Consider the following 20,492-nt stretch of genomic DNA (forward strand, 5'->3'; position numbering starts at 1 on the left):
GTTTCTACCTTCGGTTGCTATTGATTAATGTACGCGGTTCAACTCTATTGGAGTCATTGCTTACTGTGAATGGTATATGGGAATATGTGCAAGTTTTGGAGAAGTAAGCCTGCAATTACAAATGCTGGAACACACTAATCACTGGAATGAAAATGAAGTTCGCATACTTTTCGATATAAACATCGACATTGCCAAAGACATTTTACATCGTCTTCGCTAAAAATTGGAAATGGTAGGTACAATTTCGGTGATACTTCCGGTGGTTCGATGGCAATTCCATCTTCCCTTTATCAATTCACGAAAGGTGAACTCATCACAAATGTTCGAACATTGGCCAAATTATCGTAACTACGATTCCTTAACACGTTCGCGGACGCAAAAAAATTTAGGGAGCTGCAAAAATATACAGGCAAGTATTTTTGAAACTAGTTGTAATATCCGAAATCTAATTAGACATATATTATAAGAGTAGTCAGAACATCGTATTTTAACCGTTATATACAATGAATGCTATAGCATCCACGACGATATAGATAATATTTTTCAACCAGAATGACGTGAATGAATTTGTAAATACACTGAGTAAAGATAAAATAATATGAAAGTATCTAATCAACCAATTGGTCATTATTTCGAAATGTGTATTAATTACAAAAACTTAAGATTGTATAAAATTAAATGAATAAAAATTGGCTTTAAAGTTTGAATGCTATAGCATTCACGTCATTTTGCATCAGTATGAAAATGAATGCTATAGCATTCACGTCCGCGAACGTGTTAAGTGCACGCGCAATGTTAGCTGCCAAAAATACCGATGTTGCTGACTTCAACTGGAAGATTCAAAGTAAAATTCCGGGAGACTTGCGCTCATACAAATCGATCGATCGTCTTGACTATGAAGACGACTCCGCGAATTATCCAGTGGTACGAGTATTCCTAAATTCTTTGGACAGGCTTGGTATGCCACCGCATCATTTGCGTCTCAAAGTAGGATCCGTCGTTATGATGTCTCGCAATCTTCATGCGCCGAAAGTGTGTAATGGAACCCGACTGATTGTGACGCACCTATCGAATACAAGGGGACAGAATGCTTGATCCTACGAATTCCTTTGAGTTCTAACGATTTGCCATTTCAGTTCAAACGGATTCCGTTTCCAGTGAAAATTGAATTTGAGATGACAGTCAACAGGACCTAAAGATAGTCGCATAGTGTGAGGCATACATTTGGAAATGCTATGTTTTTCACAGGCCGTAGCGTACTCACGAGTTGAAAAAACATCTTTTCTCTACACCGGAACAGAAACCGAAAAATGTTGTTTATAAAGCTACGTTACATTGAAAAAAATAATTAAATGATAAATTTAACTTTCTTTTAATTTCAAACTACATAATTTCACGCAGGGCAACGGCTGCGGGGTCAGCTAGTTATAATTATGTTGTTCGGATAGGACCAGTATGACATATAGCTGCCAGACAAACTGACCTATCCATAAAAATCTGGTGTAAGAAAACCTTTTTATTTGAGAGATATCTTCATGAAATTTGGCATAGATTATTGTCAAAGTTTGTCCTGATTATATGTGCCGTGATTCTATGCAGAAAAACAATATTTTATTTAAAATTAACTGTAATCAAATATTTTAATCCGAAAGCTGTAATTTGAGAGCTAAGCAATCTTTTTTTTATAATATTAATCCTTTGGGTTAACGTCTGTTTTCCGTGTACATATATGGATGTACATACATAATTATAAGAATGAATATTTCTATTGTTTGCAAGAATTAAACGCTTTATTATTGGCTAGGTGTGAAAATGGAATAAGTTCAATATATACGTACATGCACATATCAGTTCACACATTACATGGTAAGCATTATTTTTCTATATGTATGTATGTAATTAAATATGTATATATGCTATATACAATTTAGAATTTAATTACATACATACATGGTACAAGTACTTATGTATGCTTATACCATATTTATGTAACAGTTATACATATGTACACACTATCAAATACTTTTTACATGCTCATGTAGGTATCTATGTGTGTATGCATTAAATGTGTTATTGGCATGCATTTACGTACATTTGTAGACTTTATCGTAAATGTATTAATATGTGATGTACATACAGTACATTATAATATTTCTTATAATTAAAATTATTACTTTATACAATTCAATTACAATAATTCGTTACAATATATGTTTTTGGTGTTTTTTCGTGCTTTTTGTTTAATTGCTTTATTTGCTAAACTAGTTTTGTATATCTATAGATATACATAAGTAAGTACATACACTTACACATTTGTACATATACTGTGCACTCGCGATAATTCCATATATGTAATTAATTTTCACGTCGGAGATGACATATTTATTTCTGTTGTCAATGTGTATGATTTGCACTGAGAAACATGCAGCAGGAATTTTTCGCCATTAAATACATTTGTGCTAGTATTAATTGCTGTTCAAGATAAGTTATTTCAATCAATATATACTTTTGCGAAAGCATTTCTAATTGTATTAATGAAAAAAGGATGTTGTTATTAAGAAAAAAAGATATATGAATAAGATAAATTTGTCAGTGATTGATCAGCGAAGACAAGAGAGGGAATAATAACTTGAATATTTTACCAAAATATCGTTATTTCCACGTGCAGTTTTTTTTAACCAGATTAAAAACATTTTAATCACGTATGTAACTCATATTGAATAATTCATATAATTGCATGGAATATTTATATTTCTTGAATAATAAAGGGCTTAAGTTTTTTGTCCCAGTAATTGCATAACTAGTAGTTATAATCATTAACTATGTCAGTTATTTATAAGTATGTGAAACCGCGTTTAAAACTTTCATGAACTAGGTACATACATATGTATGTATGTACATATATTTAAAAACTCGAGAAAATTGGAAAAAAGTGTTGATATTCAATCGTGGCGAGATAAAAGTGAATTCGTTCAGCGTTTGAAAGTGTGTTACACAAAATGGCTTATATTTCACTACCATTTAATCAGACAAACGCTTTTTGTATCACGGTGTGTCATAGTCTGTGAAAAGATTATTTATGGGCATAAATGGACATTATCTAAACCTGTTGATCGATCACTGGGACAAGTTGTCACTTGGTGGGTCCGAGTGCATTTAATCAAAGATGACAGCTTTAATTTATTAGCGGCATGTGATACACTGCCGCTCAAATGAAAAGGTTCATGATTGTATATATTATATACTACTACTACTATAATTCTTAAATCGTATATTAATTAGATTTAAAAGTACGATTTTCGCAACTTATTGTTTATTCCATATTTTTTTTCTGAAATAGTATCAAAATTAGGGATTTTTTTGGTCATCTGATAGGTTCAATATACAAAAAACTAAGTTAATTAAATGTCCAAGCTTATTTTGATTTTATTTTCCTTTTATTTCTTATTTAGTATGTTTTTAATATATTTTTAATAAAGTTTAATAATGAATAATCCTCTTTTGTTTGAAATAACTTCATATCGGCCGTTATATAGTGGAATTTTCTAGTCTTTGTTGTTACATATTTGTCCGGGCCAATTTGATTTATAGGTTTCCGCTTTCATTTTCTAAAAACCAAATTCAAGGTCGCAAGTACCATAGACTTATAGAAATCCATTACGTCTCCTTTACGCGAGTGGCGACGGCTCAGAAAATGATTTTTTTCGTAGATCGTGATAATAATTGTCGTACCCATCTCGGCGGTCTAAATTCATTTTTTTCTCGGTAAAATCCACATTGTTCCATTCTTTGTCCATCTTGCGTTCAAATTGCAGTCGTGAAGCTTTGCGCCATTTAATGGTGGTATTTTATATTCTGCTCTGCTTCTTCAAATTTTTAAGTGGTTATGTAATGACTAAGACCACTTTCATGAAAAGCTTCGATTTTACCTCTTTCGTAGTCGGAAAGTTCCTCTCCGTGACCCATTTTGAATTTAATGTGCAAAAAGTATATAAAAAAAGAAAATTAGAAATTAATTTGGTCGCTATATCGCTAAATTTCATCACAAACTGAAATGGAAACAGGTGAATCTATTTACTTGAGCTAAAAAAATGCTTAGAATTCAACGAACGACATAAAAAAAATATGCAAAGTAACGGAACTGCGCCAACTACACTCCAGTGCATATCGATCAGCTATGTGAACATATTCAGTTGAGCGGTAATGTACAGCGCACAAGCACATTCCTTCTGTATTCAATTACTTATTACTTATTTTTTGTCATAGTATGTACATCAAACAAAATAGGTCTAATCATTGAGTCCGGTATACATACATAAGTACACTGTTTTATAAACATTTATATAAACAGGGTGTATACAGGATTCTCCGATAGTTTCCATTTTTTGATAGGCGTTAAATATGACAATACATTTTGTACATAGTGCTGGTAACATATTGCATCAATTGGTATCTTATTACTGGTACTTTTGCCAGGAATCTCATCTGAAATATTTGCTGCATTTACTGGAGAATTTCCAAAATTTTGAATGTATGCACCTCTTTTTTCATTTTTATTTACTTGAAACATTGAGATTAACATATTAAATATAGTAGTCTTTATACAGTATAATATAATGGTGGAAAAATTTTAAATCGACCTTCTAATATCAAATCCCACTAAATTGAAAAACACGCAATATAAATCGTAAACGTGCGTGTGATATACTTTATTGAAATTCCACAAAACAAAACAATGTGAGCCAAGAATCCTATTTCGAGAACTTTTTCTGCAGTGACTTCAATGTCATGATGCGAGTGCAGCAACGCCAGGCCGATCAATCTATCTTTGTCTTTCATGCGGCGAAGTGTCGAAAAAGAGCATTCAGAGCTCGAATCCGTCACAGAAAGTTTGCAGAATATGCGAAGAAAACTTTGAATTATGGGTATGGGTCTAAATTGCAGTTCTTCATCGTTTCCAATGCAATAATCGGTAACTTGTTGTGTTTTGACTTTTGCTTCTGTCGCCAAAGGCCTTTAAATCTATCTTTGGTTTTCAAAGCACATTCTTTTTCTGGAAGCAGCAAACTCATTTGAAATCCATCCCATACTTCTGAAGAAAAGTCTTCAAATTTTTACGATTGCATCCAACAGAGGAATGTAAACAGAGACCCTATAGTATTATTCGCAAGTTCTCGCGCTGTAATTTTCGCGTTTTGTTTGTCGGCCGCAGTGCTTGGTTTTCCTTCGTCGACTTTCAGTTCTGCCGTAATTTTTTTCCTGTCAGAATAAATGAATCGAAAATGTTCCTCAACTTTATGACTTCGATTTCGGAACGTTACAAGCAGCGTATCTATCATATTCGATGCCTTTGCCAGATCGATCGATTCTTCCTAAAGAATCACGTTGAATGAATGAGTTAGAGATAGAATATCACATAGGCAAAAATCCAAATTTTTGGAAATTTCCGCCACTGATTTACCTTATTGAGTCTCCGACGTTTCTTTCTGATCACAAACTTCGCTAGCTAGCCAGCTTATCATTCTTATTCAGCATGTAATAAAGTTGACCGAAATATTGAAAATAATTCATTTGGTAAATGATGTTAATAGGAAGTTACCACGAAAAGTTGGAACATCGACATCTCTATGCGTTGAAAAAGTTAATGTGACTTGAAAGACGTTGACTGCGATAACAAGGCAGACTAATATCGGTATTCTGTCTCTAATTGTCACAATCTTCATTTAGTGACTCTGTTAGTCAGGAGTCTCATTTTGATATTCTGGCAGATACAGCATACTACTATAGTAGTATTGTAAATAGTAAATTGTAAATCAAATAGCTTAACTTATCCGCTTTCACTAAAACTTTTTTCAATCTCATCCTACTAAAGAATGTAAAAAATAAGTTTGGAGTGAAACATCTAATTATGATTTCGTATGTTAAGTACGTTAAAAAAATTGAAGTAGTCTCTTCTTGGTGGACCTTTTCAAAATAATTTCATGATTAATTCTCATAGCTTCATTGCAATCTTTTATAATAAGATTATAACATCTAAACTTATTTTACTCGTTATTCATGACTTTTGTTAAATAAAATGTACTTTATACCACTGTATATGCAATGTCATGAAGTATAATTAATATTTCAAGAGTTTGTTACATTACTCTTATACTTGACTTAGGTTATCATTGTAGCAATGGTTGTGTTGATGGTCATGAAGCAATAGTATTGGTGCTGATATTTGCGAAGTAGTGAAACTGCATATATTGTATGTATATTGTAGATTTTGGTATATGCTTCTCTTTTATATTGCATGGACTTGGCTCGCAGTATCAAGGTGAGTATATTGCCTTGTTTTAACATTTTTTTTTTACTTTTTTAATCATGAACATTTTCGCAAGGTAAACGATTAAAGAGTTACAGATTACAGAATATTTATAATTAAATTATACTATTTAGATAACATTTTCAATATTTTTGAATACAATGCAGATATAAGTGTATATATGCATCTGAATGGAATTATATAGGGGTATAGACTAAATTTTGCTGTTAATATTGAAAACCAAAATTCCCTATCATGAGGAATCGATACGGATTTCAGTGATACGCTAATTATTTAATATATATATATATATATCAGTATATGTATGTATGTAAATTTAAAAACATATGTTGTATATTAGAATATAAGTATATCTAGATATGCCTTAGATACTAAAGTAACAACTTTTTTTAGTTTTCGTTAGTTTGTTGTTATGCCAGTAGGAGTAAAAGGAAGAAAAAATTATTAACTGACTGTAGGTATTGAGTAAAATGTTATTTTCTTCAATAATTATATTATTTAGCAAACAATTTTTGCATGGTTAACTATTGTAAAAACATAGGTCTTATGTAGACTCATATAATTCGTATATTTAAGCAGATAAGATATGTATATGAATGTAAGAATATAATTACAGGCATATACATGTCGCTATTACAAAGTTCACGATGCAGCTTTGTTATATGGTTGTATGCTATATAACTGCAATAATACCGATCAATTTTTTTCATTAAATCACTATTAGACAACTTAATATACATACATTACGTTGGGTTGGCTTTAAAACCAGCTTCCACCCCCCAACTTTGAGCTAAGTCCACCAATACCCTTTCCTAATAAATTGCCAACCCTACCAGCCACGACGTTAGTTACGGCCGCTGCTTGTGCGGCGGCAATTTTCGGTTTGGGTAAACCACGTGAAGCGCCTGCAACACCATCGTCACCGGTGACATCATCGTCACCTCCTTCGCCTTTCAGCCCATCCACGTTCCTTCAATAAAGTGCGTTAGCCTTAGACTAGCAACCTATATTTTATGCTAAAGATTTTATTTGTTACTTACTCGTCACACTCGACAACATCAGTCATGGTTAACGCGCACGTTGCCTCCTCAGTGGCCATACGTTGGGCAACAGTTTGATATGCTTTGGAATTGAGTTTATCCTCTAGTACTCCTTGAAGCTCAAAATCGGAGTAAATTTTCTGCGGATGGTAATTAAAACAATAATTCAGCGACGCGTATATGTATATGCGTATATGTATATATTGTATACATATAGCGATACGGTTGAAAATTTTCTGAGATAAATTTTATGCTCATATTTTAACTTGTGCTTCTAATAACATAAGGTGACACTGCACAAATATCTATTTACGCACCTTTGTTATATGTGATATGGAAGTCACTTGAGCATAGTGGAGAGCATGATCTAGCCTCTCGGAGAGCCAATTACAAAGCATATTAATCTGCTGCGTGTACCATTGTTCAAAAAAGTTTAGTGTCCACAAATCGTCGCCGATTTTACCACGTATTTGGTCCATGTTGTTACGAAAGAAATTTACATAACCTTGGCCAAGATCCTTCCCTGAGCTGGACACGTTTGTAAAGCTAAGTATAGAACCAATCAGGCTGCCTTCGTCGTAACGTGCCAGTTTCGACAAAGTCGACTCTAGCACAGACATAAGTTTACTAATGAGTCCTTGTGTCATAGCTACATTCGCTTTATCGATTTGGTCATCAATTTTTGCATGAAATTTGTACTAAAAATATCAAATAAAATACATCTTTAAGCTTCTATATAAGTTAATTATAACATATATGTATAAGCCTTTTATTGTATAAGTTTTTGCATACATATTTCTTCATTATTATTATAGAGTATATATTTTCTTTGACGCAGACGACTAATACATTTCCTAATGGAAACATAAAGTATTTTGAAAATGTTTTTAAAATATATTCGGTTGTAAGGTTCCAGCTACCGACACTATCTAAAACATTACATCATTAGCGCTAATAACATATATATAAAAGGTTTGCCCTCCTGACAGATTTGGCAAAATTATAATTGATCCGAAGTCTTAGAAAAATTTATTAGAACAAGTGAGGCGAACTGCACAAAAAAGTACTCAACTCTTGTATGAAACAATTCTTCCATTTCTTATACGGGAATGGTTGTGATATTTTTATGTAGAATATTATTGAATCTATTTTTTGGTTGAAATTTAAACGGGATCTGTTCATTACAAATGAAAATCATCCAATCGCCTGCGAGGGATCAACATATGAACCTCTATTGAACATACTTAGTATATAAAATATTAAAACACGTACATACTATACAATGATCCTTATGTTACACTTCTAAACACTGTTTTTGTCACACGATCTTCGTGATTGTATTTGATTACGTTGATTTGTCCTCATTAACAATATATGTATGTATAATATTTTTATTTCAATCACGTCTAGTTTTTTGTAACAGCTACATACTCATGTCAGAAATCATACACGAGCCCGTATATTATTTTAAGGGGTTATATACCTTTTTTAATTTAAAAAAATCAAATTTTTTTATTGCTTTATCTTAAAGAACAACTCCTTGAGAACATTTTCTCAGATTTTCATAGAGATTCGAGCAGTAGAAAAAAGTTACAGCACTTCTAACCGCGCAGAAAACTACTGAACCGATTTTCTTCAAATTTTTTTTTAAATGTTTGTAATGAAATTTTTCTGTGCTTGATCGACTTTTTACGCACAAACTTTACTTTTTATGGTTTCAGTTGGCTTGTTCGTCCTGGGGAATTGTCACCGCAAGGCTCTGCCAAAAAAGGCCTCTAAGAGAAACAGCCACCCCTTAAAACTATTTGATATTTTTCCACGAAATTTCGCACAAACATTGTTAATAAAGTATACTATCAAAAAATAAAAACATTCGTGTAATGAAATAATTGCTACATACCTAAAAAAAATCCAAACTTTCCTTTTTTTCTTCGACAAAGAAGGTATATAACCCCTTAAATAACTTCATTTATAACAATTGTATGACTAACTTACTTCATATATATGTACGTTTATTACTTGTCACGAAAGTGTTCTAACGATGCCGTTTCTGTTATCCATATGGACAATTACCTTTAATCATTAATTTAAGAGTGCTTTTTAGAATATTAAAATAAATCTTGAGTTCCACATAAATGTTGTGTAACGTGTGTGAGACCGCTATTAAGTTGGATTAAACTACAATCCAGGCATACAATATTTGCAATACAATGATTTGGACCGATTTGGACTCAAACAAAAGGCATTACAACCAAGTCCAAACACACTACCCACTATCCAAACTTGTCTTCGGCGAATAAAACCATTCTACATTGTGCCGAACTGCCTGTGCCAAGGCTTACAAATCGAATAGAAAAGCACTTTTTTTAAGTCGGCACGTTTAATAACTGAATATAGTGACCTAAGTTATGAATCGTCAACTTCAAAGATCTGATGAATTCTTCATAATGGTTCTTTGCATTTTTTGCTTCAATGCCTTCTTTAAATTCTTTCTTCAGAACCAAACACGGTTCTCTTTCGACAATTCGTAGCAAATAAAAGGGAAAATAAGCAAATAATAAAGCAAATCCATTAGTTGTTCAACAACACGATTTATTATGAATAGATACTGGATCGATAAGTATTTAACGTGCAGCATTCAGCAATTATCACAATTATAGAACGTGTGACAGGCGCCATTACTTTTCGCTATCAGATATGATAGGACTGAAAGCAAGGCTTAAACGTCGTTAATATAATGCACGTGAATAAAGACGCGCTTTTTCCCTGTAGTGCTAAACATTCATATACCTGAGTACCAAACATTTTACAGTGTCAGCTTTAAAACAAGACAGACTGTGGCTACACATTTCTTATAGCATATATTTGATAAAATGATCTACAATAGTCTGATATGAACTATTTTTTCGCAAATCACACCGTTGCCTTTGAAAATAATTCGTGCCGAATTCCGTGAAGATGTCTTACCAAACAGAACAATTCTGTACACAAGGTCCAGTTTGTATGGCAGCTAAAGCCGTCCGATATAGTGTGCAAAATTTCAGATCGATATCTCAAAAATTAAGGGCTTAGTCCGCGAATATGCAGACAGACGGACATTGCTAAATCGACATGATGCTGATCATCATTTACAGTCTGTCAAGTAAGAGCGTGGTCGTGTAAATTTATAAAAAACAAATCTTTTATGAAACTTTCATATTTATACAAGGCCTGTCGCAAAAGAAACAGAACCTTTTAAATATAACTGTTTCTGGTGGCGCCACCTATTAGTGGGTATATGAAATAAAAATTTTGATCTCTTGTTGACATTTCATAAAAATTTTAAGACAATTGGATAACTACAATCGATGTTATCGATCAAAAAGTGACAGCAGCTTTTGGTCATCGGTCGTAAAATGCATTTTGAACAAAGAGCAGATATTAAATTTTGTTGTTTGTTGTTTTGTATATACATTGTACACATTACAAACAATGATGCAATCTGATCAATAATATGTCCAGTCACCACCGGCGTCGATAATTGCCAGGCATCTCCGAGACATGCTTTCTACTAATTTGACGGCGTATTCTAGTGGCAAGGATCTCCAGATCCGACGAATTTTTTAAGACAACTGCTTCAAAGTGTACGAGGTGTGTTCAAAAAAGATCGCGAATTTTGAATTTTCGCGGGTTACGTATAGTCGAATTTCGAATTTTTTGTGGCGTTATGTTGGTACTCATGTCTCTCACTTATGCCGACAAGCTCGCCTATTTTGAATGTTCATTTAATTGTTGACAGCTGCTTTGCTTGCACGTGTCTTGGATTGTCTTCGATTTTTACCTATCAATAAAATTGCACCACGATAACGCCCCTGCTCACACATCGTTTCTTGTGTGCGACTTTTTGGCCAAAAGCAACACACTAATGATGCCGCAGCCACCGTATTCCCCAGATCTGGCCCCTGTGACTTTTTCTTGTTCCCTAAACTAAAGAGGCCCATGAAAGGACGACATTACGCTTCTCTTGACAAGATAAAGACGGCATCGAAGGAGGAGCTAGAGAAGATAAAAAAATGATTTTTTGAAGTGCTTTGAAGATTGGAAAAACCGTTGGCACAAGTGTATAATATCTCATGGGGATTACTTTGAAGGGGACAAAATAGACATTCATGAATAAATAAATAATTTTTGAAAAAACACAAAATTCGCGATACTTTTTGAACACACCTCGTATGTGCGTCTTCCACGAAGCTTTTGTTTAATAAATGCCCACACATTTTCAATAAGGTTTGCATCGGGCGACTGCGACGGCCAATCCAATGTAACGATGCCAGCTTGAGTTTTCCACTGAGTACAGAGCTTGCTGCGGTGTTTAGGATCGTTGTCCTCCTGCAGAATCCAATCTTTATTTTTTCTGATGAACCATCATTTGGCAGATAGCAGTAAAGCGTTTTTTGTTGATTTTATCATTTTCTCGGCATTTAGGTTGTCAGTAAGGAGGTACAAAGTGCCAAATCCCTGCTTTGAGAAACAGCCCCAAATATGCACCTTTATTCCATGTTTTACGGTCCGCTGAACAAGCCTATTAGTGGAAGTTGACCAGACTCGCGTGAGGACAGAACGTGTCCATATAGAATATTTATCAGTAAAAATGACATTTTCAAAATCTCTATCAATATTCTCATGCGCCCAAGCGAGTCGCTTTGTCACAAGTTTTTCAGTCAACAGAGGCTTCTTCATTGTATTGCGCCATTTAAAAGCATGAGTATGAAGAAGGGTTCGGATAGTTATGTAGGATAGCTAAATTTTTTCCCATTAATTTTGCTTGTCCTTGCCGCAGTGTTAAAGCAGGATTCCCCGAAAACAGATTCATTATTCTTTTTTCATCTTTTTTGTTCACTTTCGATAGGAAAGAACCACGTTCTGGTAAATCATCGACATTTTTAGCCACTATATATCGCTGTATCCACTTCTGTACAAATGCCTTCGACTTTCTCATATATTTATCAGCCACTGATTGCGACATTTTGGCACCTTTCGAGTGCGCGACGCGTACTTAGCACTGGCGTGATGGCGTTTAACGTGATTCTCTTTCAAAAGATCAACGACAACTGAACCTTTGTTGACAGTGCAACAAAGTCAAAGCTTCCATCTATCGGCTCGCGAAGGAATTAGAGCGAAATTTTTCATCAACTGTCGGTAAAGTCGACCACGCTCTTACTTGACAGACTGCATATACAGCGCCGGAAAAAAATAAGAACACTTAATCAAGTAATATTCGATTGCAAATTATTATTTAACGGAATAGTTTTTGTTATTTTTTTTTGTAATGACTGGATGGCATCTCAAGCATATTTTTGGTTGGCAACCCCGAAGTTTTGTGTTAGCATAAATAGAGATGAACTAATGCCCGTTCAAAATAATAAGCGCAAATCATTTCCAATTTGGGAAAAAATGGGTAGGGCGAAGCATTGCAGCACTTATTGGAAAATCTTCCACATTCATGCACCAAACCTTTTTCCACAAAAAACTCACTACCATGCCGATATTTGGGAGGAGACTTTTAATCTCAGTCTCCTGATTGATTTGTGATCGGTCAATTTGGAGAAGTCTGCTTTAAATAAACTTTATGAAAGAACAGCTCGCAAATTCCCGTTGTTGACACAGAGACATCGAAGCTATCACATCGGATTCGCGAAAACTCGTGTCGAATGGAGATGACAGATGAAAGCATGGTAAATTTAGTTTGGTAAGGCGTCCAAAAAATGCAGCATTTCACCCCAAATATACTGCACAGGGTAGAACTATCATGGTATGGTGATGCTTCTCCTGATACGGTGTAGACCCGTACGTACACATACTCAATGAAGTTATACTCCCTTTTGAAGAATGAAGGGGTTATAAAATCGAAATTTTAGCAGAACAATTTCGGCCCTTGAACGAAATTGGTTTCTTCATAATGAGATAGACGTTTTAATCTGGTCTCTCAATCTCTGGACATGAGAACTCGTTCAGAATTGTCAAACAAAATATTGAAGGCGTTAGGTCGAAATATAAGACAGAACAGTCGAGAAATGACCATTAAGTTGGTATTCCATACCCCAAACTACTTGTGAGTGAGTTCAATGCTAAAAAATGGCAAGCTTTGTTAAAACAAAATGGCTGGTTAAGAATATGCACACAATTTTAAGTTCCATTTTAATAATATTTATTAATTATTTGAAGTTTTTTATTTGTTGTCCTCTCTCAATTTAATTCGGCCTTTAAGAGTTATTTTTTTACAACGAATTTTATTTTTAGTAAAAATTAAACTTAGTGAATCAGCCTATAATAGTACAAATTATTTGTAATTTTCATTGGTTGGGATAGAGTTTTGAAAGGTTGTTTTTTTTAACAGGTATTGTTTTTATTTTTTGTCCGACACTGCATATATGTATGTTTGAGGGTCTACTTTTTAGGATATAACAATTAGATCAGTTTATAACAATTAGAGTAAAAGTATAATTAAAATAAAAGAAGTATTACAATAACCATGGACCGTTGTCATAAGTAATTCGTGTTTACGAATTTAAACAATTCATCAAAAATTTACTATTAATATACAGTGACTCACACGACCAACCGGATGAACTCAGCTTTAACTTTGGATGTGAGTTAATGCTATTGATATTATAATCTAGCTTAACACATTGTATATCATTAAAAAGGAAATTTTATGCACTTTTTATTTTTTACATAACCCATAAAAAATTTATCTTCATATTTAACATAAACACAAAAAGTCCAATACACACTTCAAATTCATCTCACACGACTAAAACCTAATAGAAACCCACTGCACAGTGGTTGCGCCCATAGGACAAAATTCAAAAAATTCATAACAACAAAAATTTGCGAAAAGTTACCAAATCGTCTCTAAAATGTCCAAGCTTCTTCATGGCAAACCGGTTTTTACTGCAAATCTAACGGGACATTCTAAAAATAGAATGCAAAGCGTGATCAACTGTTCAATTTTGCAGCGAAACTGCGCTAAGTTAGTTTTTCGTGAAAACAAAATTGAATTTCAAAGTGGTCAAACGTTTGCTAGAGAGGTTTTTGATTATTTAAAATTAATTTTATTGTTGCAGGTATTTACTTTAATAAATTCATCTTATGAAATTAATTTTATTGATTTATTATTTGTTGTGTTTTTTTTGATTGATTATCCTTTTTTTGTGTATTTTTTTAACGTAATTTTCATGTTTAAATAGACATTTAGTTATGTTACCCCACGATCCCCCCTTTATGAGTGTTATCAGTGTATTTGTCAATGTTTTAAGGTAATACAAATGTTAGGTGTAGCTGCCGATATTTACCCATATGTGAATATTCGTAAATAAACTTAAGCTGTCGTCTTACTATTGCTCAAATTTGCGACGCTATCTGCTGCTCTTCCTTTGTTTTTGCGATGTTTCTTTTGTATTCGTCCTTTGTGTTTGTATGCAATATTGTATATTTTTTTTTCTAATTTTTATGCTACCTTTTTTTATAGACACTTCTTGTAACTGCGTATTTTCGCGCATGCACATTCTTGATCTTTGGTGCACAGAAGAGGGCGCGAATGCGAAAAGAACTCGAAGTGTCACTGGTTTGGTAGAACAAAGCATTAAAAACAAAGGCTACGCAGTAGAGATGAGAAAACTTAACATTTGTATTGGTTACATTTGCAAAAAAATTATTGCTTATTGGACAATCGTTGTAAGATTTCAATTGTTCGATATCAATCCCCTTGGTTGAACACTGTCGAAACAATTATAATTGAGCCTGCTTGTGTTCCTGAACAAAGTTTTTCAAGTGCTGGGGACGTCCCAAAATTGATTTTGCTGAGTCCTCAAAAAGAACGAAACGTCGTCGGATAGCGCTAATAGAAAAACAAGATGAGTCTGCAGCTTCTGTTTTGCGCTCATCCGATTTTCCACCGATCCTGAAGTCAACCGAAGCAAATATTGAAAAGGTTTTATCGCTTTTCATGGACACTGGAATAACGAAACACCAATACTTGCTCATTGGTGAATTTGTGAATAGTGAAGTGTCTTGCAATATATTGCCAAGCGACGAACAAATTCTCTCCGAATCAAACAGGGGCAATCGTATACTACGTTACAGCCATTAAAAACGGGTGTACCCCAAGGAAGTGTCTTGGGACCCCTTCTATACATTCTATTTACCAGCGATATGCCTACGCCGCCAAACTGCACAATCGCCACATTTGCAGACGATACCTGCATAATTACTACCGTCGAACAGAATGCAGTCTTCAATCAACGAGATTGTAGAATGGACACAGAAATGGAACATTACTCTAAACGAGTTGAAGTCTGTACATATAAACTTCACTAACAAAAGTGCTACGTATATCCCCCTACATATTGGTAATGAGGTAATACCGTACTCCACCTCAGCGAAATATCTTAGTTTGACGTTGGATGCAAAATTAAAGTGGAGGGAGCATATACAAAGGAAAGTTGCGGAACTAAAACTAAAATATAACAAAATAAACTGGTTAATCGGCAGGAAATCACCATTAACTACCTCAAATAAAATCCTAGTCTACAACCAAACGTTAGAGCCCATTTGGACATACGGTATCCAACTATGGGGATGCGCTGCACCGTTATACATCGAAGCGGTGCAAAGATTCCAAAACAAAGTCCTGCGAAAAATTGTAAATGCCCCGTGGTACATACGCAATTCAGATCTACATCGAGATCTCCGCATAAAAATGGTTCGGGAAGTCATTCACGAAACGGCATCGAAACATGCTACAAGGTTACAAAATCACATAAACGCTGAAGCCCGACAACTGGGAGAAACTCGAAATAGCAGGCGCAGACTGAAAAGCACAACGTTTCGTGACCTTCTAAGCAAGTAACAAATAACAGATATTATAATATTTAGTTTTTAACACAAAGTTTAGTTTTTGAATAAAGTTTTTAATAGAGCTTTTATGTTGTACCTTATAAATTATGAAAAATATTGCTTGTTAGTTTAAGTTAGTCACTAGTTGCAATTTGAATGAAAGGTAAAACCACATCCTTGTTACGTTTCAATAAAAAAAAAAAAAAAAAAAAAAAAAACTTTAAAACATCAAGATATCCAAATGACATAACAGTAGCTGAAACATATGCAGAAGTCGAGCTGCAAAGTTTACTAGACAACACCGCTTCTAGTATTTTACAGCTCCAAAGAACTGTAATTGAAAATTGTCTTGAAGGAACGGAGAACACATTAACATTAATTGGAAAATTGGGGTTTGATGGCAGTACTGGGCACAGCGAATACAAACAAAAATTTTCTAACTGTAATGATGCGCTACGATATTGTAAGCTTTAGCCTCAGGATATTCTATTAATGCTAAAAAATTTGAAAGCTATGCATCGGATACTGCTAAGCAGTTGATAAAACTACATATATACATGGTACTATCTTCCAGCAACAGTGCATGAAATATTAATTCAAGGTGCGAAGGTGATAGAGCACGCTTTGTTGTCGATTGGAGAGCTCTCAGAGGAAGCTGCGGAGGCCAACAACAAAGAAATAAAGAAGTGCCGGTTGCAACATACACTGGAAGATGTCTCGCATACTGACAAATACGGATTTAATCAATACACTTCTTTTGCGTTCAGACCCTTTTATAACAGGACAGAGCAAACTACCAAAGAGGGACAAATCTAAATTTTTGTCATCTACATTTGATTTATTAGAAGATATTTGTTATCCTTTTTCACATAAAAAAAAAAAATCATTTAAATACATGCCAGTAATGAAATTTTAGCACTGCAACTCTACTGGAAGTATTTTTGCGCACCATCGCCTTATACGCCTTGCTACGGTGCTATGGGAGCTATAAGATATAGTCGTCCGATGCAGCCAATTTTTTTACTGTATGTTTAAAATATTTTTTTAGATTTTTGGAGAAAAGTTTATAACGATATCTCAACGGGAAGTATTTATGGCCGCGGCTCCATACAAGCCCGACCACTGTGCACTGTAAAGTAACCCTCTATTTCATTTAAAATTCTGTGAAAATATGTAGTGCTAATTCTTACATTGAACCAGATGTAAATTTCATTGCTTAGTGTTTAGTTATATCAATAATGGCTCCTTCACGTACTCAGACATCTATTGACATTAGAAATTTAATAATACAACTTCGAGAAGATGGAAAAACTATAAAAGATATATCAGATATAGTAAAGCGAAGTACTTCCACTATCCACGATATTGTAAGAAGGTTTCGGAAGGAAAATAGAGTGTGTAACATATCCAGAAAAGGCCAAGGAAATATACTAACAGCAAATGATGAGCGTTTCATATTGCGAATTATTAAAAACAATCCGGCATCTACAGCAGAAACTATAAAAATTATAGTTGAAAAGGATCTAGGCAAAAAAGTTTCAGCAAAAACTATTCGACGATCACTTCGGAACAACAATTTGCATGGAAAGGCGATGGTAAAAAAGCCATATATATCGGAAGATATAAGAAAAAAGACTTGAATTTGCTAAGGCGCACCTGAACAAATCCAGAAAGTTTTGTAATAAAGTAAGTTTCATAATTTTCATCGAATCTTGCTGAAAACAGTTGCAATGATAAATTTGTGCATGATTTAGGTCCTTTTTACGGATGAAAGCAAATTCAATTTGCATGGTTCGGATGGGCGCAAGTTTGTATGGCGGCGTCCTAATGAAGCCCATCTTCCAAAACATACTAGAGCTACTATGAAGCATGGTGATGGCTCAATCATGGTCTGGGGATGTGTATCAGCAAAGGGAACCGGCAATCTGCATTTTGTAAAAAATATTATGGATCGTTTTCAGTACGTCGATATTCTCAAGGAGAATGTCAAAGCATCTTGTGACAAATTGGGTATCCAAAGAGACTTTATTTTCTATCAGGACAACGATCCGAAGCACAAATCAGAAATCGCTCGAACTTGGCTGATATATAATTGCCCACACGTAATGGAAACAACGGCACAATCCCCAGATCTAAATATAATTGAGCATGTGGAACGAAGTAGGACGAAAAGTGTATAGAAAACAGTATGCTAATATTGGGGAGCTCAAAGCAGCGATACTGGAAGCATGGAATTCTGTAAAACCCGAATTCTGCCAGAAGCTGGTTGACTCGATCCCAAAACGTTTAGAAGCAGTAATTTCTTCAGAAGGTTTCGCTACTAAATACTATTTAGAACTATAGTGTGTATAAAAAAATCCGGTTAGTCGTGTGAGATGAATTTGAAGTGTGTATTGGGCTTTTTGTGTTTATGTTAAATATGAAGTTAAATTTTTTATGGGTTATATAAAAAATAAAAAGTGCATAAAATTTCCTTTTTAATGATATATAATATCTTAAGCTAAATTGTTATTTCAATAGCAATAACTTACATCCAAAATTAAAGCTGAGGTCATCCGGTTGGTCGTGTGAGTCACTGTATTTTGTAGATATTTTGATAAATAATAAGTTTTTTTTATATGGTATAAAAAATATACTTACCAAATCAATACCATCTATTGTAGTTAGTTTAAAGCTTTGATTTTTAGCGTCTAATATCACATTAACCATTGCGCACATCTCCGATGGTATTATATAATCGGTTGAAATGAAGGCCACATTTTTCTTTAACCACGACTGAAATGATGAATCCGTGCGCTGTATACATTGTTCAATCATTTCAGTAGCCATCATTTTCAGGCGTTGCTCCAAATGTTGACGAAACTCAGCATCCGGCCAATGAAGATCACGTATGAACGATTGTAAGGCATCTAATTTCCAAAAGAGATCCTCGGATGTGGCACAACCATTTCTATATATATATATGCATATTGTTAATGATAATAGAAACAAAAAAAGAAATTTCGAAAAATTAACTATGGAACTACTGATATAAGTCAGTGACATTTTCAATATTAAATATGCATTTACATACTTATGTATGAAAACTATCATTAATTTCACATGTGTGCAATCACTATAAATATATGTATGTATGTCAAGAATGAAATTATTATAAGCAAGAATAATATAAAGCCTTTTTAAGTGCAACATTATTTCACTGTATGTATGCGAGCTAATTTTTAAGTACACATTCAGCTATAGATTTTTAAGGACAGAATTTTAAAATCAACAAGCAATATCAGTTAACGAAAATTTAATTCACATCTGCCTATGTAACCCTTTTTAAAAGTTTTTTTTTTTTAGTTTTAACAATCAATTAGAAACATGCAAAGATTTTCTCGAGAAGTCGGAAGACATTTATGGGGACAAGGTTTACTCATCATAGCGCCATTTAAAATAGATATAAAATTTTCAATTAAAAAGTAGATGGTGTTTTTCAACACAATATAAATATTTTAAAAACAGTATATAATTAGCAAATATAAAAACCACACTACACTTTATAAAGCAGAACAATAACTTAAACAAGTAAGGAAGGGCTAAGTTCGAATGCAACCGAACATTTTATACTCTTGCCACTTGCAAGAATGAAAGCCAGGCAAATACTTTAAGGTGTGAAATCAATCAAATATAGTAAAGTCAGCCGGATGTTCGAAAATCCCAATATTAGTTAAATAGGGGCTAGGCTAAGTTTTCGCTCAAATTTATCTATTTTAGGCGCAAAGATACACTGTTATGAGTAAAGCACGCTCTCTTATTTTCATTGGTATGAGTATAACTTATGTACATATTGGCCGATATATGCGGTCCAAAGTCAGCCCGAAGTTCAAAAATCTTTTTATTGAATATTTGGAGGACATCCCGTCTTAGTCCGATTGAACCAATTTTTGACATACAGACATACCATTACAAGAGAATGATTATCCCCTAATTTCAGTTATATATATCACACATTGACCGACGTTTTCGATCAAAAGTCAACTATTGGTACTGGAGCCTAAATATTCAGTACATAGGTACTGAACAGTTTTTATTGGATTTCAACAATTTTTGGTCTTAAGGTGGCACACACTAAAGACATTATTTGTGCAAAGTTATATCCCGTTATATAAACTGCTTCGAAACTTGTGTACAGGAAACTAAACGAATCAAGTGGAATTTAAAATTGTGTTATATAGGAAGTAGGCGTGGTTGTTGTCCGATTT

The 20,492-nt window shown here is 33.9% G+C and overlaps 2 protein-coding genes across 22 annotated transcripts in view; one reads left to right on the forward strand and one right to left on the reverse strand.

Annotated features, from left to right (window-relative positions):
- Nucleotides 1–20,492, forward strand: part of LOC125779360 (zinc finger BED domain-containing protein 5-like) — a 451,651-nt gene that overhangs the window by 109,119 nt on the left and 322,040 nt on the right. The window lies entirely within an intron of this gene.
- Nucleotides 1,763–20,492, reverse strand: part of LOC105221871 (calcium-dependent secretion activator) — a 249,448-nt gene continuing 230,718 nt past the window's right edge. For 13 of the 20 annotated variants that reach the window (XM_049460126.1, XM_049460117.1, XM_049460120.1 and 10 more), the window contains 4 exons: nt 18,886–19,195; nt 7,686–8,066; nt 7,369–7,508; nt 1,763–7,298 (listed from right to left, as the gene is read on the reverse strand). In XM_049460126.1, the coding sequence (XP_049316083.1) occupies nt 7,088–7,298; nt 7,369–7,508; nt 7,686–8,066; nt 18,886–19,195 (1,042 nt within the window). In that variant the 3' untranslated portion in view covers nt 1,763–7,087. Of the gene's footprint in view, nt 7,299–7,368; nt 7,509–7,685; nt 8,067–12,549; nt 12,577–13,920; nt 13,939–18,776; nt 18,821–18,885; nt 19,196–20,492 lie in introns of those variants that run through there. The other 7 variants (XR_007423219.1, XR_007423220.1, XM_049460116.1 and 4 more) reach the window with 7 other exon arrangements.

This window comes from Bactrocera dorsalis, chromosome 6 (genome assembly GCF_023373825.1).
Source record: "Bactrocera dorsalis isolate Fly_Bdor chromosome 6, ASM2337382v1, whole genome shotgun sequence".
Classification (NCBI taxonomy): domain Eukaryota; kingdom Metazoa; phylum Arthropoda; class Insecta; order Diptera; family Tephritidae; genus Bactrocera; species Bactrocera dorsalis.